This window comes from Schistocerca cancellata, chromosome 6 (assembly GCF_023864275.1).
Source record: "Schistocerca cancellata isolate TAMUIC-IGC-003103 chromosome 6, iqSchCanc2.1, whole genome shotgun sequence".
NCBI classification, from domain to species: Eukaryota; Metazoa; Arthropoda; class Insecta; order Orthoptera; family Acrididae; genus Schistocerca; species Schistocerca cancellata.
The window spans coordinates 226773832-226798864 of NC_064631.1; the positions used below are offsets into that span (position 1 = coordinate 226773832).

Here is a 25033-nt window from a genome sequence, read left to right on the forward strand (position 1 = left end):
CACTCAGCACGGATCCCTGGGGTACCCCGTTTTCTTGGGAGAGAGTACGGGAGAGAGTAGTGTTCACCCGCACCCTAAAAGTGCGCTCTGCCATAAATTCGCGAAGAAAAAGGGGCAGCCGGCCTCGAAAGCCCCAAGAGAACAGTGTGCGGAGGATGCCTGTCCTCCAACAGGTATCGTATGCTCTCTCCAGATCGAAAAATATTGCTACCGTTTGGCGTTTCCGGAGAAAATTGTTCATGGTATAAGTGGAGAGAGCAACAAGATGGTCAACTGCAGAACGATGCTTCCGAAATCCGCATTGGGCTGGTGTTAAAAGACTGCGGGATTCCAGCCACCAAGCTAAACGGTAATTCACCATACGCTCCAAAACCTTACAGACACTACTCGTGAGAGAAATGGGGCGATAGCTAGAGGGGAGATGTTTGTCATTTCCAGGTTTCGGAACAGGAACGACAACAGCTTCCCGCCACCGTCTGGGAAAGGTACTGTCAGTCCAAATTCGATTATAAAGGCGAAGGAGGTAACGCAGACTATGGGTTGATAAATGCAGCAACATTTGGACATGGATACCATCCGGTCCTGGGGCGGAGGAGCGGGAAGAAGAGAGGGCATGTTGGAGTTCCCGCATGGAGAAAACAGTATTGTAGCTTTCGTGATTTTGAGAGGAGAAAGCAAGATGTCGCACTTCCGCTGCACGTTTCTTCGGGAGAAATGCTGGCGAGTAATTTGAAGAGCTCGAAATCTCAGCAAAGTGCTGACCCAACGAGTTAGAAATTGCGACGGGGTCCACTAAGGTATCATGCGCGACAGTGAGCCCAGAGACCGGGGAGAAACTAGGCGCGCCTGAGAACCGTCGAAGCCGACTCCAAACTTCCGAGGAGGGAGTGAAGGTGTTAAATGAGCTAATAAAGAATTTCCAGCTTGCCTTCTTGCTATCGCGGATGACGCGACGGCATCGCGCACGGAGCTGCTTATAGCGGATACAGTTGGCCAAAGTAGGATGGTGACGGAAAATGCGAAGAGCACGTCGCCGCTCACGTATTGCGTCACGGCATGCCTCGTTCCACCAAGGAACTGGGGGGCGCCGGGGCAATTCGGAGGTGCGTGGTATTGAATGTTCCGCAGCTGTAAGAATAACGTCGGTAATATGTGTGACCTCATCGTCGACGCTGGGAAAGCGATGGTCATCGAATGTCGCTAGAGACGAAAAAAGTGTCCAATCGGCTTGGGCAAATTTCCAGCGTCGCAAGCGCATATATGGCAGTGGAGGCTGCAGTCTAAGGACACATGGAAAGTGGTCACTCGAGTGTGTATCATCAAGGGCGAACCATTTGAAGCGCCGAGCTAGCGGAACAGTACCGACCGCAAGGTCCAAATGAGATAAATTTGTCGTGGAGGCAGACAAAAATGTGGGGACCCCAGTGTTGAGGCAAACTAGATCCGCTTGGTGGAAGACGTCTAGCAATAGAGAGCCACGTGGACAAGGATGTGGAGATCCCCAAAGCGGGTGGTGGGCATTGAAGTCCCCAACCAGCAAATAGGGGGGTGGAAGCTGACCAAGAAGATGAAGGAGATCAGCTAGTGCCATTGATGTGGACGATGGAATGTATACAGTACAAAGAGAGAACGTGTATCCGGAAAGGGAAAGACGGACGGCGACAGCTTGGAAGGAACTGTTTAAGGGGATTGGGTGATAATGGAGAGTATCATGGAGAAGAATCATGAGTCCTCCATGGGCTGGAGTGCCTTCAACAGAGGGGAGGTCATATCGGACGGACTGAAAATGAGGGAGAACAAAGCGGTCATAGGGACGCAGCTTTGTTTCCTGAAGACAGAAGATGACCGGCGAGTAGGATCGTAAGAGGACCGACAATTCATCCCGATTGGCTCGAATGCCGCGGATATTCCAGTGGATAATGGACATAGGGTGAACAGAAAATGGAGGAATGTGACCAAGGGTGCTGTCAACTCAACGACTGCTCAGAGCTTGCGACCGACAGCATGGAATGGCATTCAGCCGAAGGCAGAAGATCCTGATCCATAGGTTGGTCAGGAGCAGCCCCTGCCACCAGCGATCGCCGGTTGACCGGCCACCAGCAGTGTGCCTCGGCGACACAGAAGACGGCCGAGGGCGATTTCCGCCAGGTGGTGCTGTAGATGGGACACGCCTTGGCGGAGAAGGAGAGGAACTGGGTTTCTTTGTAGCCTTCTTGGAAGTATGATGTTTAGATGAAGGAGGAACCGATGGTTGTGAAGTTGCGGTACGTACAAACTCTTCACGAGTATGCTCTTTTTTCGAAGACTTGGCGTCTGGCTTTTGGGCTCGAGATTTAGCAGAACCCGACGAAGGGTGAGCCATAGAGTGGGCAGGCGAAAGTGGTGAGGTTGAACGAGCGATCTTTGCGCTGGCCGATCTGACGACCGTGGCACTAAAGGTGAGGTCACAAGTCTGCGTGGCCGCCTCCTTTGTTGGCCGAGGAGAAGCAAGGACAGTGCTGTATTTTCCTGTCTGAGGCACGGTGGGCTTGCGACTGGCGAATAATTTTCGAGCAGCAAAGGTTGACACCTTTTCCTTCACTCTTATTTCCTGGATGAGCTTTTCGTCCTTAAAAACGGGGCAATCTCAAGAAAAAGCAGCGTGGTCACCCATACAGTTGATGCAGCGAGGGGATGGAGGTGGACAAGCACCCTCATGGGCATCCTTGCCACACGTAACACATTTGGCCGGATTGGAACAGGACTGGCTGGTGTGATTGAACCGCTGACACCGATAGCAACGCGTAGGGTTTGGGACATAAGGGCGAACGGAAATTATCTCATAGCCTGCTTTGATTTTCGATGGGAGTTGAACTTTGTCAAATGTCAAGAAGACAGTGCGGGTTGGAATGATGTTCGTGTCAACCCTTTTCGTAACTCTATGAACAGCCGTTACGCCCTGGTCAGACAGGTAGTGCTGAATTTCTTTGTCAGACAAACCATCGAGGGAGCGTGTATAAACGACTCCACGTGAGGAATTTAAGGTACTGTGCGGTTCCACCCGGACAGGGAAGGTGTGGAGCAGAGAAGTACGCAGCAATTTTTGTGCCTGGAGGGCACTGTGTGTTTCTAACAACAGGGTGCCATTCCGTAATCTGGAACAAGACTTTACAGGACCTGCAATTGCGTCGACACCTTTCTGAATAATGAAAGGGTTGACCGTGGAGAAGTCGTGACCTTCATCAGACCGAGAAACAACAAGGAACTGTGGCAACGATGGAAGAATCGTCTGTGGCTGAGACTCAGTATACTTACGTTTGTGAGCAGACATAGTGGAAGGTGAGGAAACCATTGCGGAAGAATCCCCCATGATTACCGGCGTCTCCGATGGCGCGCTCCTCCCTTGTGGGGGCCCTCTCTGAGGGCACTCCCGCCTTAGGTGATTGTTCACACCTCAGGTCACACCTCCCGACAAACGGACGGAGGGACCAATCGGCACTTTCGGAAGGTATCAGCTCGGGTAATCACCCCTCCCTGGGCCTGGCCGTTACCAGGGGGTACGTACGTGTCCTACCTGTCTACCCGGGGCGGGTAATTACGCGTTACCCCGTCACCGGCTACGCACAAAAGGCATGGGTCGGCCTTCAGACACGCACAGGGAGGAAGAAAGAGAAAGGGAAAGGAAAGAAGAGAAGTCTCAAATGCCGCAGCGGAGAAAAGGGAAAGAGAAGAGGTAAGGAAAAGAGAAGGACAAAGGAAGGAAGAAGACATAAAAGCAAGGAAGGCGAAGAATGCAGTACATTTATGAGCGTCCGTCTCCGGACGTAGGCACAAACCATACTCCCAGATGGGGAGAAAGGGAAGTAAAGAGCCAGAGGTGAGGAGAGGAGGGGCGAAGATAGGGATGGGGGAGGATGCGGAAAGGGAAGGTATGGAGCCCGGAAAGGAAGGAAGGCCACATTAGCTCGGGGTCCCGTGCTCGCTACGCACGTATCCACAAAAGAGTTGTGGACCCCCTGGGGGGGCCTAAATCAGGATGGCTGGAGACGGGATTGAACCGTCGTCCTCCCAAATGCGAGTCCAGTGTGCTAACCACTGCGCCACCTCGTGCGGTCGACAGCCGCGGACCCTGCTCCATTTGCTGACACCATCGCCCTCCCGCCCCCACTCCTGGCCCTCACAGCGGTATGCTCCTGGCACAGCCGTGTGGGCCCGCGAGTATGGGCGCAAGGCAGGTTGGACACCCGCCATGGTCGCTGCGGCCCATGGGCGGCGTGTGCGTCGGTGCAGACCTTGAAAGGGTTGGAGCGCTGCCATCATAATCAGCTCTGCTCGCGTGCCCCCCCCAGGACTCGGGCCGCCGCCTTTTCCCCTACCTCCTTCGGGTGCGGATGTGGTCCTTGAGTCACCGTCCCTGCCCCTGGTTGCCATCTCCCTGCGGGCCTGCTGCCGGCCCTCTCTGCCCCCCCCCCCCCCCCTGCCCACAGGTAGATCGGCGGCTGTAACCGCTTAACCACACCACAATTCCATTTCTCTTCGCGAATACTCTATATTGCACTTCTTCTCTTGACCCCTTCATTGTTACCTCCCCCCCCCCCCTCCCTCACCTTCTTACTGTTTCCATGCTTGATGTGTGTTCTGTTTCTGAAGGGCTGTCCACTGGGCCCTCTTACCACTAAATCTGATGGGGGTGCGAGGGGAGTTTCCCCTGTTAGTAAGTAGAACTGTACACAAGATACATACACATCCAACATACATGTCCAAGTTCTGTATAAAATTTTTCACCAATTGTACTGTGCTGTTCACTTTCTGTGATGTCTCTTAAGATAAATACTCACATTAACCACTGCTCATTTTCATACATGATTCTGCATTTGCACACCAAACGGCTGAGCTGTGTATTGCCCCAATAGTAAGTATTCAACATTGCAAAAACCACTATTGTACTTATTTAGACATTTATTATTCATGAACTGATGTATGTGAGATCTGTACTTTCTGAACACTAGAACAGAGAATAACTCTGATAAGCAAACATTCTGATGCTACTTAATTTTAAAAATTCCATATTTTCCGTGGCACTGAAAATTAAAGATTATCAACGACACAGAGAAGCTTGTATATTATACAACATGTCTATACTAACATGAGACAAGTTAGTTAATCAAATTTCATATTAAGATGGGACCCAAACAGATCACAAAAAATCAAAAATCATTCCAAATGGCACTTGGAGCAGCAATAACAGCAACTGGAAACAATATTCATTTGACATGTGAACTGAAGCTGAAACAGGAATGAAAACAAATAAAAGTGTATCACTGTCTTCATTCCGTAACTGTTCCTCCAGTCCCCCCCCCCCCCCCCCAATTTCAGTTCTTACCTTTGTAACAATTGATGGTATATGAACTCCACTGACTTTGTTGAAAACATTGTAAAAGATAATTTCCTTCTTCATGAAATCACGCATGGGGCGAAGTATTAACAGATTGTTATCAGTATCATCGCAAAATCCCTAGATACAAAAAAAACAAAATTGTAAAAGAAATGTAAAAAATTTTCTCCTACACTAGCATTTTAAGACATAAATTTATTAAAATAATATAATTAAAATTAATTATTTGAAAATGAGTAATGGTATAGGATGAAACCATATTCAAAAGACGATAAGATGATTTAATGGCCACCCAGAAAATTTGCTACATCTAACAGCACTGGTGTGTGTGTGTGTGTGTGTGTGTGTGTGTGTGTGTGTGTGTGTGGGCACACGCGCGCGCTTGCCTTGTGCAGGTAACTGCCTCAAGAAAATGTGGGGATGCTCATTAAAATAACAACTTCTGAGGATGCAGACAGTAGTGACGCAATGATCCATGATGCAATTACGTACAATATGCCAGACAGTAGGATTCATGAACAAATTCTCAAACATTCTAAACCTACTTTGTAAAAAGTATTGCATATTATTGAACATCAGCACTCGTGTGATAGTGCCATGGAAAACTTTGATGAAGCTCCCATTTGCAGTCTAATACAAAGTGACCGCGTGCAAGCAGGCCACAATGCCACAGTGAGAGTAAACAAGTGTTAATGCACGTATCTGCTGTGAAATCATGTCCTCGCTGCTATTCCATGCATAAAAGACAAAACTATACTTCGCAGAACGTGACTTGCTTTGCCAAGCCAAGTCATGTACAGTCTATATGCTTGCAGCAGAAAACCAACTCCATCCACATTTGCTCTCGTAAGTGCAGAGCACCTTCTCACTCAGTGAATGTAGTTTTTTCTGAACCAGCAATCAGTACTAGTAATAACCAAACTCAAGATGCGCCTTCACTCTGCCCAAGTGCTGTGCAACGACAATCAATCAAACTGTTTGTGACCTTCATCACTGCCAGACGCTTTGTGCGACTTCAGTTAGACACTGGCATTTCCACTACATTGCTTAATCATGCCACTTATGAACAGTTAGGCTCACAATAGTTGACAAAATCTTGCATGCAACTTACTGCATATAATGGGCAGGACATTCCAGAGCTTCATACATGTAGTCTGCCTGTCACATTCCTGCCTCACACCAGAACAGTGACCTGTACAATTTTGCATTCGCATGACAAAATATTTTTGGGTTCCATTTTTTTGGTCTTTGTATTCAGGACAATGTTCTTTCTGTTTCTACTTGCAACCCAAAAGACAGTGTAACTTGATTGACTGAAGAGTTTCCTGATTTATATTCTGAAGGAATTGGCAGAACAAATAATTTTGTGCCACATGTTACAATGAAGGACAATGGCGCAACCTGTCCCTCAGGGCACTTAGAGATAAAGTTGCAAGTGAACTTAAAGACTGACGAGTAAATGACGTTATTGCTCCTATCCAGACTGGTCAATGGGCTTCTCCCTTAGTAATCTTACTAAAGCCTTCTGGAAGGCTTTGTCTTTGTATTGACTATAAATCCTCTGTGAATCCACAAACAATAATTGATACTATCCATTGCCTCACCCTGAGGAATTAAGGGACAGGCTTGGTTCAGGCAGCTATTTTTCAAAAACTGACTTATGCAATGCATATTTGCAAATTCTGCTACATGAGGAGTCTCAGAAAGTGTTTGTGGTCAACACACATTTACTACTGTTCAAATTTTTGCACTTACTCTTTGGCAGCACTTTCGCACCTGCCATAATCCAATGCTACTTAGAACAGCTTACTGCAAACGTTCCACTCTGTTCAGATTACTTGGATGATGTTGTGGTGTCAGGACATACACCGGAGGAATGTATCGGTAACCTCTGTGCGCTTTTTCAAGTGCTACAAGTTGCAGGTTTGAAGTATCGCCTGGACAAATGTACCTTTTTTCAGTCTGAACTTAGGCCATGTTCTTAATATCAATGGTGTTCATCCACTTGAAAAAACACCTGCTGGTCCACTTGAAAAAACACCTGCTGGCTATCCAGGACCTCCCTGCCCCACAGAATGTGATGGAATTGCAGTCAGTTTGTGACTCCGTTACATACCTTGCTCTGGAAGAATGTGCGTTTTGCTTGGACCAAAGACTGTCAGTATGCTTTCCAGAAACTTAAAAATGCTTTGTTGAGTGAAAGATGCCTTGCTCATTTTGATCCCGCTTAAGCCTGTGGCTTTGACAGTGGATGCTTCTTCATACACAATGTGATCAAAAGTATCCGGACACCTGGCTGAAAATGACTTACAAGTTTGCGGCGCCCTCCATCGGTAATGCTGGAATTCAATATGGTGCTGGCCCACCCTTACCCTTGATGACAGCTTCCACTCTTGCAGGCATAAGTTCAGTCAGGTGCTGAAAGGTTTCTTGGGGAATGGCAGCCCATTCTTCAAGAAGTGCTGCACTGAGGAGAGGTATCGATGTCGGTCACTGAGGCCTGGCATGAAGTCGGCATTCCAAAACATCCCAAAGGTGTTCTATAGGATTCAGGTTAGGCCTCTGTGCAGGCCAATCCATTACAGGGACATTATCGTGTGTAAACACTCCACCACAGGCCGTGCATTATGAACAAGTGCTCGATTGTGTTGAAAGATGCAATCACCATCCTCGAATTGCTCTTCAAGAGTGGGAAGCAAGAAGGTGCTTAAAATATCAATGTAGGCCTTTGCTGAGATAGTGCCATGCAAAACAAGGGGTGCAAGCCCCCTCCATGAAAAACAAGACCACATCATAACACTACAGTCTCCAAATTTTAGTGCTGGCACTTCACACATTGGCAGATGACATTCACTGGGCATTCGCCATACCAACACCCTGCCATGGGATCACTACACTGTGTACTGTGATTTGTCACTCCACACATAAGTTTTCTCACCTCCCGCCTAACTATCATAGTACTTGCAGTGGATCATGATGCAGTCTGGAATTCCTGTGTGATGGTCTGGATAGATGTCTGCCTATTACATATTGCAACCCTCTTCAACTGTCAGCGGTCTCTGTCAGTCAACAGATGAGATTGGCCTGTACGCTTTTGTGCTGTATGTGTCCCTTAACGTTTCCACTTCACTATCACATCGGAAACAGTGGACCTAGGGATTTTTAGGAGTATGGAACTCCCATGTACAGACTATGACAGAAGTGATAGCCAATCACCTGACCACATTCAAAATCCGTGAGTTCCGCGGAGCACCCCATTCTGCTCTTCCATGATGTCTAATGACTACTGAGGTCGCTGATATGGAGTACCTGCCAGTAGATGGCAGCACAATGCACCTAATATGAAAAACATATGTTTAGGGGAGTGTCCGGATACTTTTGATCACATAGTGTAAGGAATTAAAGGTGTGCTCTTGCACAGATTTGGTTCACAGGACAGGCCAATTGTTATTATCTATGGTGTGACAAAGTTTCACCATATCTGTTTGGTCCGAAGTTTTACCTAATGATGGACCATAAGCCACTTCAATATTTGTATCATCCATCCTACCATGTTCCGCTACACATGGCTCAGATACTGCAATGTTGGCCTTTGTAACTGTCACAGTATCAGTAGAAAATATCGTACCAGCCCATGTCGAAGCATGCAAATCTTGATGTCCTTTCTTGCCTTACTGTTGGTCCTGGATCTGAATTCGATGCTACTGCTGCTCTCATTGTCAGATCGATGTGCAGGACACTGAACTTCAAGGATTTCTCCTCTGTGCTATAGGAAAATAGCACAGGTCGCAGAAGCAGACCCTGATTTGAACCTTTGTTGCACTACATCCATAATGCTTGGGCCTTGTTTAGTGAAAAACATTCAGAATTTTTCTATGTGTTGATATTTTGCTCCCGGCACAGCCTCTCTGTCCAGCACAGTGTGATTTTATTGCAACACAACTATGAACAATAGCATGAACTTATTTCTAAAGTGTTGCAAAAATGTTGTGATTGCTCCACCAAGGGCAGTAGGGAATTGTACGCACCAAACAATTGCTGTACCTCTTCCTTGCAACCTACCGTTCCCAACCCCAGGACAGTCTGTCACCAGCGGAGCTTCTACATAGTCAGTGCCACCACACACTGCTCCAGATGCTGCACCCACCAAAGTGCACGGCACCTCACATGCTCTGCAAGTATTGCTTTGTGCCTAATGACTCTATTCATTTCAGGGTTTTTTTATCGCGCCAGGCTCTGGAGGAGAGGAACGAATCTTCAAAATTTGGGTGCTTGCACATACTTAATTTAAGGTCCTGCTGTGTTGCTGCATCACCATCAGAACCAGATTTGCACTTGTTGAGTACAAGATTCTTCTGCATATTTTCTTTTACTAGATTTGCATCTTACTGGGATCTTGCAGCAGGTACAGCTGCCCCCAGGTGCCCCTTTGGCACCGCCTGCAGAACCAATGGAACTGCACCCATCTCCTGCAGAACCAATGGAATTGCACACATCACCTTAGCCACTGCAGCATCTCAACTCCCCAGCACTCATCCCGGCACCTGCCATAGTCAACATTGCCATCACCGCCCTTTTTGTTTTTTGTCAGACTGGCTCTGGAATACGGTGGGCATCTTTCCGGGGGTTTTCCAACCGACATTCCCCTCGGAGCACAGGACGGAAGTCAGTGCGTGGCTGGGGGCTTGGCTTCAGTCCCTGCTGCGACTCCCACCTCCTCACGCCACCCTGCTTCCTGACTCCCCCCCCCCCCCTCCCAATTGTTATAAGATGGCTCCCTATAAGACAACGGTGTGCCATTTTGGACGGGGGGGGGGGGGGGGCTGTCGGCAGTCCTAAGGCATCAACTGCACACGGACCGGTGCAGCACTGCAAAATGGCACCAAGAAGGTGCTACCACGTGAGCCAATGGAAAGAGTGGGCAGCACCGCACCTTGGGGAAGACAATGTTCAGGACCCTCTGTCTATGCTGACTTAACCAGCTGCCCATCGCTGGTTGTGCCCCAGTTCAGTTGAACACTTTGAGAGCCTCAGTAATGAGTGTTAGGAAGATGATACTTAGCTTGGGTTCTGCGAGCAGTAATAGTAATTGCTTGTAGGAGGCACAAGCAGCAGTTCAAGTTAAGTTATATTTATTTTCTTTTTAGAAATAAAGTATTGTAATCATTTGAAAGTTTAATGTACAGATCATTTTGGATTCCTGTTACAGGCCATTGCAATTTCTCTCTTTCCTTGTTTGAGCAATGCTGACTCTCACCATAGTCAATACAACAAAGACAAATATGCATTAAAAAAGAACAACTGTATGTATTATTTGAAACTGGCAGCATTAATTAGGAAAATATAATAGAGCTGATAAAATCAAGAGAAAGAGGGATAGTTGTTTCTGATAATAAAAGAAATATGTTAGAAATTATTGTATTCGAGTAAAATAAAAATAAAAAATAGATGCTTTAGTGTAGGAAGTCCAGGAAGAATAAGGAATAACATGAAAGAAAAGCTTGACTTAAAATGAAAGAAAAGAATACATGTGTCAAAACTGACATAAAACTCAATAAATACCACATAAATACAACCTAGTAAGTAGCATCAGCTGACTCATACAAAATTACAAAAGGTGTCAGAAACATTAGTCTCACTGACAAAAGAAATGACAAGTTTGAAGGCAAAGGTCCTATTGCTTGCACTGAGCTGAGACACAAGGAGAGACTGCACAACAGAATGAGATGTAAATCAATTATGTAAAAAATTATTTTACTTGAAATACAGTCAATACTACAATTTTTAACCTAATTAATCAAGTCATGCACAGGCATTTGCTTCATCACTTATGTCATTTATTACAAGCAGCATCTATTCTCCAGGTGGCAATTACACATGATGTGCTTCCAGCAACTGCTGCAGTAGTATACAAACCCAATAATAATAAGTATCTAGTAGGTGACAACACCGTGGATGGTGGATACATGGAAAACAGATCAGATCAGATATAAACAAAATACATCATTTAAGTCTAAAATTATTCAGTTATAATATCAAATAAAATCAGGAATATAATTGGTAGACAGAACAAATGGCAAGTTGAATTTTGGGAGAAAAGCGTGGGGGTGGGAGAAAACATACAGTTCAGGTAAATATGGAAAGCAACAGAGTGCGGTAAAAATGTAAATAGTAGATGAGACAAACAGAAGGTGTAAAACATAAATGGGATAAATAAGTAACATATGATGAATAATAAGACAATGGCAATAATGATGCAAGGAATGACTATGGCTGCAGTGAAAAAAACAGGAAACAGAATGAAGGATACTAAAAGAAGTGCAAAACAAATAAACACTAGTGGCGTTCAGTTGCAATCTGGAGAAACTGTGATGAACTGAACGAGAAAAATCAAGAAGGCATACAAAACGCACAGACATAGGTTTGCTAAAATACACAACACAGCAGTACGGGTGCCATCAGCATGTCTTTAAACTGTCCATTTCTATAAGTAAGTTTTATCTGAGGAACTGGTAGTTAATGGCATGGAAAGTGGAGGAAGAAGAGGTAAGGAAATAACATGTTGTTGGTGGTACACAATTAAAAGCATCCATAGCGAATGTGAACCCAGGAAAAATCATTCCCTAAGGTAAGTTACAAGACGCTTACACAAAGAAGGCAAAGATAGGAGGAATACACAGTAGTGTACAAAAAGAATAGCAGAATTAAAAAGAACCACTAACAAGGAAAACTCTCAATTGCAATCCCCCTCAGATTTAGTGGTAAGAGGGCCCAGTGGACAGACTGTCAAAAACTGAACATTGATTAGGCATGAAAATAGGAAGAAGGTGTACTGGACTATGAAAAAAAGGGGAAAATAGAAACAGTGAACGGTCCAAGCAAAATAAGTGCAAAACAGAGCAGCCTTGAATATAAATGGCATTGTGGTTAAGCGGTTATGGTGTTGGACTGCTGTGTAGGTGAGCCATGTTCAAACCTCTCTCGGGCCAATATTTTCTCTCTCTCTCTCTTTTCTTTTCTTTTTGTTTTTCAAATTTGTAGCTGTGTTTTGGTGTAATGTCTGTCTGCAACAGCAAGATGCAAGGTAGGGACCTTTAATGCCAGATGATTCTACTACTCTATCAGGCAGCTGAAAGCAAGTAACTTTTGAATGGGAACCACAAACGTTTGATGACAAGGCAACAAGTCAGACGAATCCTCCACCAGAAAACACGTCTGGTGTTTCATACATGGAATTAGTGACAGTATGTGTGTCATATGATAGGAATCTCTTATAAATGCACCTAATTTGTACAACTGGTAAGCAAGTGAGACATGCCACCTTACCAGATATAGGTGTTTGTATGAATGTGAATGATGAAAACATAATAGTTTGTCACATAAGCTGCAATAAATAAAGGCAACAATTTCTGTGTGTTCTGTCAAAACATATGTTTTTAACATTTTGAAGTTGTGCTCCATTTTGAAAGTATTGAATCTTGAGTTCTTTTGTTGTAACATAGTTCCCACACATTTGTTTGTTGTTTTCATTTCTGTGAGACGTGTATGTGGCATCTCGCCTGCTCTCACTATTCATAACATTTTCTTGTGACAGTAACGTATTCTCACCAGGTGACTCACATTCTGTAACCAGTGTGAAACTGCCATACAGAAAGAGAACAAACATTTCAATGATCAGACAGACAGTTCACAATGTTGTGTTTTTTTTTTTTTTTTTTTTTTGTGGTTTTAGGGCGCAGAACTTCTATGGTCATTAGCGCCCAGACAATGTTGTGTGTGTGATATATTTCCCACAATATTGTGAACTGTCCATTCGGTCACTGAAATGTTTGTTCTCTTTCTGTAGTCTTGGCAGTTGCCATATTATACACTGGTTATAGAATGTGAGTCATGTGGTATACATGGCATGAGGGAGTTTTGCACAGAGCTTGCCCATTTGGGAGTCCAACACCATGACCACTTACCCATGATGCCACTGCTCGTTCGGGCTGCTATTTATTACACTTCTTGTTCTTCGACCATTCACTGTTTCTATTTTGCTTTTATTTTTTTGTTTTACAGTTCAGTACATCTTCTCCCTGTTTTCATGCCTGATTGGTGTTCAGTTTTTGACGGGCAATCCACTGGGCCCTATTACCACTAAATCTGAGGGGGCTGCATTGGGGAATTTCCCATATAAGATACATGGAAGCTGATCTGGTGCAAGTATTCTAGGAATATGTAGCGGTGTTTTCATTAAAACTGTGGATTTATGCTGAAAGTAAGAGGCCATGTACCCTCGTTCAGTAAACATTGCCCCATTTTCCTTGTGAAGAGAAATGCTGAAGAGTGAAAATATATAGCAAAGAAGTAATGAGAAGTTTGCAGCATTCATGTAGCTGCTTCAAGAGCCCATTGCATACAGGCAATAAAAAAAGGCAGATGACTACAAATCAAATGATTGACACTCTAGCAACAGAGAAAGAGAATCATATTATTCCAACAAGATCAGCCAGAAAATATGTAAAACTTGTTCCATAAGTTTTTATAAAATGAACAACTTAACCTGCTGTAATTTCACAGTTACTGACCAGTATGTTTTACATAGGAAACATTAGTGCATTATTCCATGATGTTTGATGTTATCAGCTTAAGCATAGTCATTTGATTTTAACGGGTGTATTTTGGCATTCACGTAGCTGGTACAACATGTATTATAACACAAATGACTAAAATAGGTAACAAGCTACACAGATGATATTCTACGGAAGAACAGACAAAATATTGCACACATGTAAAATATGAGCATACAGTTAAAAAAAGGTGGAGGGGAAGATTACAAGGACACAGATGTTATTTCTCTGAGTGGCATGACTGTTGTGTAATTTGAAGGAAAGGCACCACCATAATTGTGAATATAAATATTATTTTCAAATGAAATAACACACACAATGATATTTTCACTCTGCAGTAGAGGGTAAGGTATAATGAAAGTTTCTGACAGATAAAAACTCTGTTGTGGCAGACCAGACCTTAAACAGTTAACTTTTCTCTTTGTGTGCAACCTTAGATATACCCAGAGAGAGAGACAGAGAGAGAGAGAGAGAGAGAGAGAGAGAGAATGGAATTTCATTTATCATTATTCAAAATCCATAATTAGTAGAATTGAGCACTTACAACATCAAGAGGTAAATGAACACCTCTCCCCAACGACACATTGGTCAATAAAGTTGTGGCTAATCCTGTTGCAGTATCTGCAACGAATATTTTTGAGCAGTTCAAAGACTTTGCTGCTCTACGGAGTATCTTAAATCTGAAATAAAACATCAACATCCCATGATAACTATCAATTACAAACAAAGATATGCGTAATATTTGCAACATTTTAAAGGTGTAAGCATATAATAAGGTACATCTAATACAGCATTGCACAATTACCTTAAAATTTTCAAAAGCTCTTCTTTTGAAGTTAAACTTTTTACTTGATTGAACAACTTATGGAGTCTTTCTTCATTCTCAACAGAAAGTGACATTTCTGTACCAAGTTTACAGCAATTCAGTTCTTGAGTATTAAAAAATGCTTCCAAAGAAGTCATATATGTAGGTAACCTATATGTGTCCAAACTTCTGTTGATAGCATCAGATATATTTTTTCGTTCATCCCGTGATAGACCTAATATGCAGCCCTCTGTATGAACATTGAAACACAATTGTCTACATAATGTTCAAAACAATGTAAACTTTTTCACAACTTATTATTAGTCATAAAATTGTTTCTGTTTGTACACTAATATACTAAAAACCAAAACTATGTAATTCTTCCAGTAACACAGAGAGAATATCCATCTACTATAACATCATGTAGCAGGATTCCTTACACTATGATGCTGAAATCTCCCCTGCTTATCTTTTGCAACAGATAAATGTGATGTGTGCTTTAAATTAATATCGTGTTAAAAGCAAGTGATAATTGGAGTAGCTGTCTGCAGATACGGGGGTGCTATTTTTTATTTTATTTTATTTATTTATTTTATCCCAACCTCTGATAGATGAAATTGAAACCACAGTGAACAATCCTTGTAGCTCTGCACAGATGTGTTATATGCATTTACACATTGACTAAGAATCAGTTTCCTAAAAGTGTAGAACAGTGAACAGAGAGATGTAAGTATAATCTGTCTATATCTGCTTCTGCATTAGTACTATTAGCAGCTCATATATCTATTCCACTTAATGTTAATGCACTTTGTGGAAAAGCAACACCCTCCAGGCACATATGTGCACGGTGTCACTAATGATTCATATGGCAAACTGCAGAAAGATCAGTATAACTTTGTGAAACACCCTACAGTTGCTTTTTGCGATGTAATGGTGATAGAGAGAATGAGGACTTACAAGCTCACTCTTCATTTTGCAGATCTATGAAGGAGAGAAGAGCATGAACACAATCCAGTGACCTACCTTTGCTCACATATGTACCTTCTACCTCATCCTCCACAACCACAACCACAACCATCACCATCACCACCACCACAACCACAACTCCTCCACTCTCTTACACTGCAAGAACACAATTTATCCCTTAATGCAGCTCTACTGCACTTAGATGTGTTACACATATGTAGTATTTGTTCTTAAACCACTTCATTTAACAATAAACATTAATCTTATATCATTAAATGCTATTTTTAATTATCTGTGATTTTTCCACCCCTTGCAATATGAAAACTGTTAGTCCTACAGAAAAAATTAATAGGATTGTTTTAATAGAAAATGTAATGTAGTTTGATTTTGTACTGGGAAACATTTTCACTAGAAACCACTGTTTTCGAGTTATTAAAGAAGAACATAAAAAAGTTAACTTTAAATGTCCCTCCCCCTCCCTCGGCCACATACTCACTCCCCACCGGTTAAGATTTTTAGCATACTATTCATGGAATTGTTCCTACTGCTGTACAAAAACTTGTGACTTCATGATTTTTTCCCCCTATTTGACCTTTTTTTGTATTTGCTGACTGGGCTATCTAGGACAGGATAGTATAGAATGAAAGTTGCAAAGTATGTTAGTGATCCTGTCTGCAGGTCAGTCTAATGACAGAGATTTCTATGTGAAAAGCAGGCAAAATGGAGTTCTTTGGTTCACTTTCCACATGCTGGTTGGCGTCACTTCAATTTATTACACATTCAAATGTATAAGAGCTTCACAGATGGTGCCTCATCCAGTGTGGGCCCACTGACACCTACTTAAACTACAAGTTATTTTTATATGTTTGAAACTGCATAATATGATATGGGGTTAATCTGTTTACTGTGGGTCAGTTGTAATCCTTTTGCTATTACTCTCCAGTAACTGTCTAGTGTAGATGTGTTGGGGCTCTTTGTGAGTATACTCGTGTCTTCAGCAATATCACAGGTTTTTTTTTTTTTTTAACAGTCCTCCAACATCCCTCGTAAATCATATACATACATCAATAACAGGAGTGTGTCCAGTGCAAAACTTCGCAGAACGTCATACTTAATGTTTCCCTATTGAAAATCTAGTTTTATTCCTGTGATATAATTGGTTTTTGTGATACTATGTTTTCTATTGTTAAGATATGACTCCATGCATACACAGATAATGTGTTTAATGCCATAATATTTTAATTTTCTTTGTAAAATTTTATGAAATTTGGAAATTTTTGGTAAATTCCTATGGGACCAAACTGCTAAGGTCATCAGTCCCTAAGCTTACACACTACTTAATCTAACTTGAACTAACTTACACTAACGACAACACATACACCCTTGCCCGAGGGAGGACTCAAACCTCCAATGGGGGAGGCGCACGGACCGTGGCAAGATGCCTCAGACTGCGCGGCAAAATTTTGTAAACTATACAATTAGAGGCCTTGGCAAATCACAGAAAATGTCAGCACAATAATTTTCCTTGTTTACATCTACCAGAACTGAACTCATTTCATTATATACTGCTTTCTCCACGTAGAACCTTTATAGAAGCAAGCCAAACTAAATTACTGTTCATATTTTCAGAAATATTGGTTCATTATCCATCTGTAAGTTACACTCTCAAACATTTTTGAGGACATGGAAGAGTGAGAGATGGACTAATGATTAGAGATCACTTGCTTACCTCCACTTTCATAAATATGTGTTACTATTACATATCTCAGTCTTTCAGCAAATACATGTCCTCTTCCATTTCCATAATGTTGCCCTCAAGTACCCTCTTTATACTCCTTCCACCTTTCTGCTTTCCCTTCTTTGCTCAGAACTGATTTTCCATCCGAGCTCTAGATATTCATACAAGAGATTCTCTTTTCTCCAAAGGTCTCTTTAATTTTCCTGTAAGCAGTATCTATCTTACCCCTAGTGATATATGCCAATACGTCCTTACATTTGTCCTCTAGCCATCCCTGCTTCGCCATTTTGCATTTCCTGTTGATCTCATTTTTGAGATGTTTGTATTCCTTTTTGCCTGCTTCATTTACTGCATTTTTATATTTTCTCCTTTCATCAATTAAATTCAATATCTCTTCTGTTACCCAAGGATTTCTTCTAGGACTTGTCTTTTTACCTACTTGATCCTCTGCTGCCTTAAATGTTTCATCTCTCAAAGCTACCCATTCTTCTTCTACTGTATTTCTTTCCCCTGTTCCTGTCAGTTGTTCCCTGATGCTCTCTCTGAAACACTCTACAACCTCCGGTTCCTTCAGTTTATCCAAGTCCCATCTCCTTAAATTCCTACCTTTTTGCAGTTTCTTCAGTTTTAATTTACAGTTCACAACCAATAAATTGTGGTCAGAGTCCACATCTGCACCTGGAAATGTCTTACAATTTAAAATATGGTTCCTAAATCTCTGTCTTACCATTGTATAATCTATCTGAAACCTTCCAGTGTCTCCAGGACTCTTCCCTGTATACAACCTTTTTTCATGATTCGTAAACCACGTGTTAGCTATGATTAAGTTATGCTCTGTGCAAAATTCTACCAGGTGGCGTCCTCTTTCATCCTTACCCCCACTCCATATTCACCTACTACTTTTCCTTCTCTCTCTTTTCCTACTATCGAGTTCCAGTCCCCCATGACTATTAAATTTTCGTCCCCCTTCACTATCTGAATAATTTCTTTAATCTCAACATACATTTCTTCAATCTCTTCGTCACCTGTGGAGCTAGTTGTCATATAAACTTGTACTACTGTGGTAGGCATGGGCTTCGTGTCTATCTTGGCTACAATAATGCGTTCACTATGCTGTTCGTAATAGCTGACCCAAGCTCCAATTTTTTTATTCATGATTAAACCTACTCCTGCATTACCCCTATTTGATTTTGTATTTATAACCCTGTATTCACCTGACTGGAAGTCTTGTTCCTCCTGCCACTGAATTTCACCAATTCCCAATATATCTAATGTAAAACTATCCATTTCCCTTTTCAAATTTTCTAACCTACCAGCCCCGATTAAGGGCTCTGACATTCCACGCTCTCACCCATAGAATGCCAGTTTTCTTTCTCCTGATAACGACATCCACCTGAGTAGTCCCCATCGGGAGATATGAATGGGGGACTATTTTACCTCCAGAATACTTTACCCATGAGGACGCCATCATCATACCATACCATACCATACAGTAAAACTGCATGCCCTCTGGAAAAACTACGACTGTAGTTTCCTCTTGCTTTCAGCCATTCACAGTACCAGCACAGCAAGGCCGTTTTCGTTAATGTTACCAGGCCAGATCAATCAATAATGCAGACTGTTGCCCCTGTAACTACTGAAAAGGCTGCTGCCCCTCTTCAGGAACCATATGTTTGTCTGGCCTCTCAACAGACATCCCTCCATTGTGGTTGCACCTACGGTATGGCTATCTATATTGCTCGGGCACAGAAGCCTCCCTACCAACGGCAAGGTCCATGATTCAAGGAGGGGCGGGGGGGTTAACCCATCCCTACACCAAAGGAAAACTGGATTCAAAGTGTTGTTTAACACAGAAATTCATTTTTATATGTCCATGTTGTTACAATTCTGAACAAAGTGCCAGCAACTGGACAGAATTTTCAGCATCATTACATACTTGAGATTCTCAGAGCAATTTCAGCTGAAGATATAACTACAAATAGCTTTTTGATATCAGTGTAGTTAAAAATTGACACATTATGGGCATTTCTTTGAACTGTGGTTTGGACATGCCCGAATTATAGAAAAATGTATAGTTTGTACAGGTACAAAGCGCCAGCAGTAGTAAAACAGCCTTCATATGTAAAACACTAACCATATGTATTATTTCTTAGTCTCTATCCTTTTTTTTTCAACACATACTAATTGTAGGTTCTTTAACAGGCAGATGCTGCATACAGATTTTGTGCTAAAATTTACTATTTGTGGAAAACTTTAACATAAAAGAGTCTTCTAACTTTCAGAGGAAAAGTGCATCATGGATGCACAGCTTCATACCTATATTTTATGAAGCTAACTTATTAATCATGTGTAAGAGACACTTTTTATATTATCTCATTACAAATACCGTTTTACTATTTTTAAAGCACTTATTAACTGGATAATTTGTGTACAGCATTGTCACAGGTAATAACCGTGAACACAGCGGAAGCCCATTAACTCTGCCTGTTGTATAAGTTGACTTTTCTAAATGAATATCCTTTCTGAAACAATGAGCATATTTGTCACTGTCACCTATTGCTACTGCAGCCTATCATGCATACATAAAGTAAGAAGTTGCAGTTAGAGGTTCTTGTGGCTTTAGTGATATACAACCAATAAGTGAACACTATGTCCTAACCTACACACTTCGCATTTATTTACTTCTTTATATATTCATATTTCTCATAAAACTTCCATTCAAATAAGTGTAAATGTAGATATTACAGACAAAAGTTAGAAATTACAAGCAATAATGCATGGAAATGTATATACAAGAAGGTATCATAAATTAATGATTACTATTTCATGTTGTTCGGTTCATTTTTAAAGTTTTTCTTTTCATTCTCACAACTGCCCTCAACCCAACGACTACACTTATTTCGAATACTACCATTATTTAAAACTATAAAAGTATGAAAGTTCCACACAAGTCCCCTAGGGGTTGGGTTGTTTGGGGAAGGAGACCAGACAGCGAGGTCATCGATCTCATCGGATTAGGGAAGGAAGTCGGGCGTGCCCTTTCAAAGGAACCATCCCGGCATTTGCCTGGAGTGATTTACGGAAATCACGGAAAACCTAAATCAGGACGGCCGGACGCGGGATTGAACCGCCGTCCTCCCAAATGCGAGTCCAGTGTCTAACAAAAGTCCCCAAGCACACGATAATTTCAGAGATGTGTAAATTCTCAGCACTGTAAATGGTTCAAAACACTTAGATTTATATCTTGAAGATATCACTTGAAAGAACTTTATCTACATTCACATGAAACAGGTATTACTCATGCTTGGGTTTGTTATCAACTCACACACACGTAGATATTGGTTGGTGAGAGGGGCGCTCCTTTGAAGTCAACTCTTGGGGGGTTCTGGGAGAGGCAGGGATGTGTGAGGATGTGGCAAAGGAACTCTGTTTGCAAACTACGTTTGGGAGGGGTGTCTGTCTGTGAAGGTACTCGTGAGAATCTGCAGCGTACTGAACAAGAGACTTCTTGTCATTCCCGATATGCTGTCTCTGGGTGGCAGGCTGTACGGGAGGGAGTTTTTGATGTGGAAAGGATGTCAGCCATTGATATGCTGATATTGTTAGTGATTGTGGATTTGATATTGACAGAGGCATGGCTGGAGCCATCTAAGAGGTGAAGGTCAACATTCAGGAAGGTGGCAGGTTGGGTTGAGGAGGACCAGGTGAAGCAGACAGGAGAGAAGGTGTTGAAGTTGTGCAGGAATGAGGATAGGATGTTCATCTTGTGGGTAATCCACGAGGAAATCCTTGTTTTACAATTGCATCTAGAACAACGACCCTTCGAGATGATGAGAGAAGAAGATTGGAACTTCTGCAATAATACTGAAAAACAGTTTCATTTGTTTATTTTGACTTTTAGCTTGACCAAGAATTAAGTTCAGTTGGTGTGCATAACAATGCACATAATATGTGAAATGATACTGTTCTCTTACATTTGTTCAGACCCCTGCACGTTGGCTGTACGTGTTGTAAGCACTATCATAACTTAGTAAAGTTACTTTTTCTTTCTGTTCTTGGACATTAGTTGGGATTTTTTAATACAAGCTGCTGAGGAGGAAGCATGATTACCAGATGGATTTAAAAATGTTAAAAATCTTTCAAAAAGCTCTCCAGTAGGTAACAGATACAAAATAATACAACTAACTGAAATTTAGAAAATACACCAGAAGTTTCACCTGCTGTCACAGATGATTTTAGAAATTCTAATGGAATGTTATCTGTCCCTTCTGCCTTATTTGATCTTAAGACTCCCATAGCTCTGTTAAATTCTGACTAACAGTGGATCCCCTATCTCTTCCTCTATTCCCCATCATGTGATCAGACAAGTCCCCCCCTCCTGCAAAGACCTTCAGTGTACTCTTTCCATCTATCTACTCTCTCCTCTGCATTTCAAAATGGAATCCCAACTGCACTCTTAATGTTACTACCCTTGTTTTTGATTTCACTACATGTTGTTTTGACTTTCCTGTACACTGAGTCAGCCCTTCCGGTAATCATTTCTTTTTCAATTTCTTCACGTTTTTCTCGCAGCCAATTTACCTTAGCTTCCCCATACCTCCAGTTTATTTCATTCATAATATTTCCATATTCCTGATTTTCCCTGATTATTTTTGTACTTCTTTTTTTTTCACTGATCAACTGCAGTATTTCTTCCATTACACATGGTTTCTTCATAGTTACCTTCTTTGAACCTATGTTTTTCTTTCCAACTTCTGTGACTCGCCATTTTAGAGACGTCCACTCCTCTTCAACTGAAATGCCTACTGGGCTTCTTATTATCACAGTATCTAGAACCTCAGAGAACTTTCAGCATATCTCTTCATTCCTTAATACTTTCGTATCCCACTTCTTTCTGCGCTGATTCTTCCTGATTAGTCACTTAAACTTCAGCCCACGCTTCACCATTGGCTCATAGTAAATGAAAATAAAACAAAATATGTGGTAACATCACACTCTGAGACCAGAAGAACCCTTTAAGAGACAAATATAAATGGGAAAAGTTTCAAAGAAGTGTCCTCTTTTAGTTGCTTGGCAGCATTAATATCAGATGATAACACAATTGGAAAGACTGTAAGGGAAAGTATACAACTAGGGAACACAGCTTACTTTGCACATTTACAACTCTTCAGAAACAGCCTCGTTACAAGAACAACAAAACTTCTGAAACATAACTCCCTAGTTTACCCTGTTGTCACATATGGGTCAGAGGTAAGGACACTGACAGATGATAACACCTTAAGAATCTTTGATTTTAGAGTAATACATAAAATTTATGGCCCAAGGATGGAGGAAGAAGTCTAGAGGATATGCTACAACACCGAGCTACAAGCATTAATGCAAGGAAGGTATATTGTAAAATTTGTCCAATCACAACCAATACAATGACTTGGACATATGAAGAGAATGGTGTAGGAAAGAATAAAACGAAACTGGTAAAAGATATGATCCATGTTGCTAGATGGAAAGGGAGACCGAGAAGAAAGTCGATTGATGATGTGATAGAAGAGCTAACCCGCATGGGAGTCTGGGAATGGAAAAGAGTTGCAAAATACCAAGAAGCATGGAGGAAAATAGTTGAAGAAGCCAAGGTTCACCAAGGGCTGTAGTGCTACAGAAGAAGAAGAAGAAGAAGAAGAAGAAGAAGAAGAAGAAATGACTGCTTTGGAATGTCAGGAACAACAACGTCAATCAATGCACACACATTGTAAGTTTGGCAAAGGTAATGTGCTGTTTCCTCAACAATGAATATTGAGATGGTGTTCAAAATGGCTGTCACCACATTCAATACAGCCATACCTATTCGGGCGCACTTTACCAAGCACATCACACATCCAACGAACCTCATCAGACACGGCACGTCACCCAATGACAAGTGTTTCATCATCAGGAACTGATGTCATTTCTACAAGGCTTCTGATATGCTTCAACAGAAATACAAAATGAAGGGGTGTCAAATCAGGGAGGTGAGGAGGCCACACAATTGGATGTCCTCTTCTGGGCCAACACATGGATATGGGACATTGAGTATGTCACTTACTTGCGAAGAAAAGTGTGCTATATCTAACTACATACATATAAGATGATGCATGTGATGTAGTAAAGCCTCTAATCGTTTCGGAAGCACCTGTTCAATGAAGATCTCATATCTCACTCAATTCCCACGTCTGATTATGTATGTTAAGTAATAAAGCCTTGGAAGAACTTGTTCAATGAAGACCTTGAATTTGATTCCATTTAAACACAATTACAGTTCATTTGGTCCATGATTAACTGACTCGGACAGTGAGATGGAGTTATCACAACTGTCTGAAATCAATTCATACTTGCTGCCTGCCCTGCCAATGGCACTGCGAGTTGCAAGTGGGTGCCACAAGACAAATGCTGGAAAGAAGACTTGTCCTTGAAGTGATCACCGTGTCACATGGCGGGATCCTGTGGCCGACTTGCCTGATATTATTGGGTGCTCTGCTAGGAATGCCAGCTGTTGTTGCTGCTCCATATGATCCACAAATTATGCTGGCTACCATGTGATGACAATTATTGCCTCAGATGCATGCTACTCTTGGACTGTGTGACTTCTTGTTCACTGTATGGGTATCCAGGGAACGCGCAATAAAGAGTGTTAGTTAGTTAAGTGTAAACTCAACAGTCTAATCACATGACTGTTGTTAATACTGGCTCAAGACATTAACGGTATGACAACAAATGGAATGATCTTGAGTGACAGGCAGTTAATGTATACATAAACAGCAGATTATCTTAGCTGAACTCATGGTACATATGCATTGATTGTCCTTGTTGTTTCTGATATGCAAAAGCTTTCACTAGCTAATGATTACTTCCAAAACAATAAGTTCCTGTTCTAAAGTTGTATTTCAACATCACTATCAGTCCTTCAATCTGTGCGTAACCTTTTGAATCACCCAGCATACGACCATCAAAGTGATGAGATACATTACAGAACAATTAGAACCTACTCTCTTCACTGTTTTAGTACATAATTAAGAAACAAATTTGTTGCTGGTGATTAAAATTCTTCTGGGTATAATGTCACATCATTGCTAAAAACTAACATTAATAAACTAAAACTGACGTTTCGGCCGAATTGCAACGGCCTTCCTCAGGGGCACAACTGGTTTTGCATGGGGATAGGTGCTGATATTTATTACAGACTATCGATGTCTGACGTCACTGTTGTAAAACTTTTAATTGGCCCTCTAATATGATTGGCCAGTCATGACGTAGGGGAAGATGGAAGGAAAGAGGCTATTTGTGGATGTCCATGACGTCAACCATTGGTAGCTGTCCGCCAATCAGCGTTTGGCTTCTGGTCGGCAAGTTTTCCTCCTGGTGTGTGCGGAAGTGGACTGACAGTTGCTCTACAGCTGTTTGTGCAGATACGTTTGTGTCCCGTGTAGCTTCTGCCCCGCGAGCGCTCGCAGCTCGTTGGACTGGGATGGCCGGCAGCCAGGACGCCGGGAGTTTGTAGCCATCTT

At 42.1% G+C, this 25033-nt stretch overlaps 1 protein-coding gene across 1 annotated transcript in view; it reads right to left on the reverse strand.

Annotated features, from left to right (window-relative positions):
• Positions 1 to 25033, reverse strand: part of LOC126088123 (cytoplasmic tRNA 2-thiolation protein 2-A) — a 72112-nt gene that overhangs the window by 22838 nt on the left and 24241 nt on the right. The window contains exons 4-6 of the mRNA XM_049906228.1: positions 14792 to 15041; positions 14531 to 14666; positions 5363 to 5494 (exon numbers count right to left, since the gene is read on the reverse strand). Coding sequence (XP_049762185.1) covers positions 5363 to 5494; positions 14531 to 14666; positions 14792 to 15041 — 518 coding nt within the window. The remainder of the gene's footprint in view (positions 1 to 5362; positions 5495 to 14530; positions 14667 to 14791; positions 15042 to 25033) is intronic.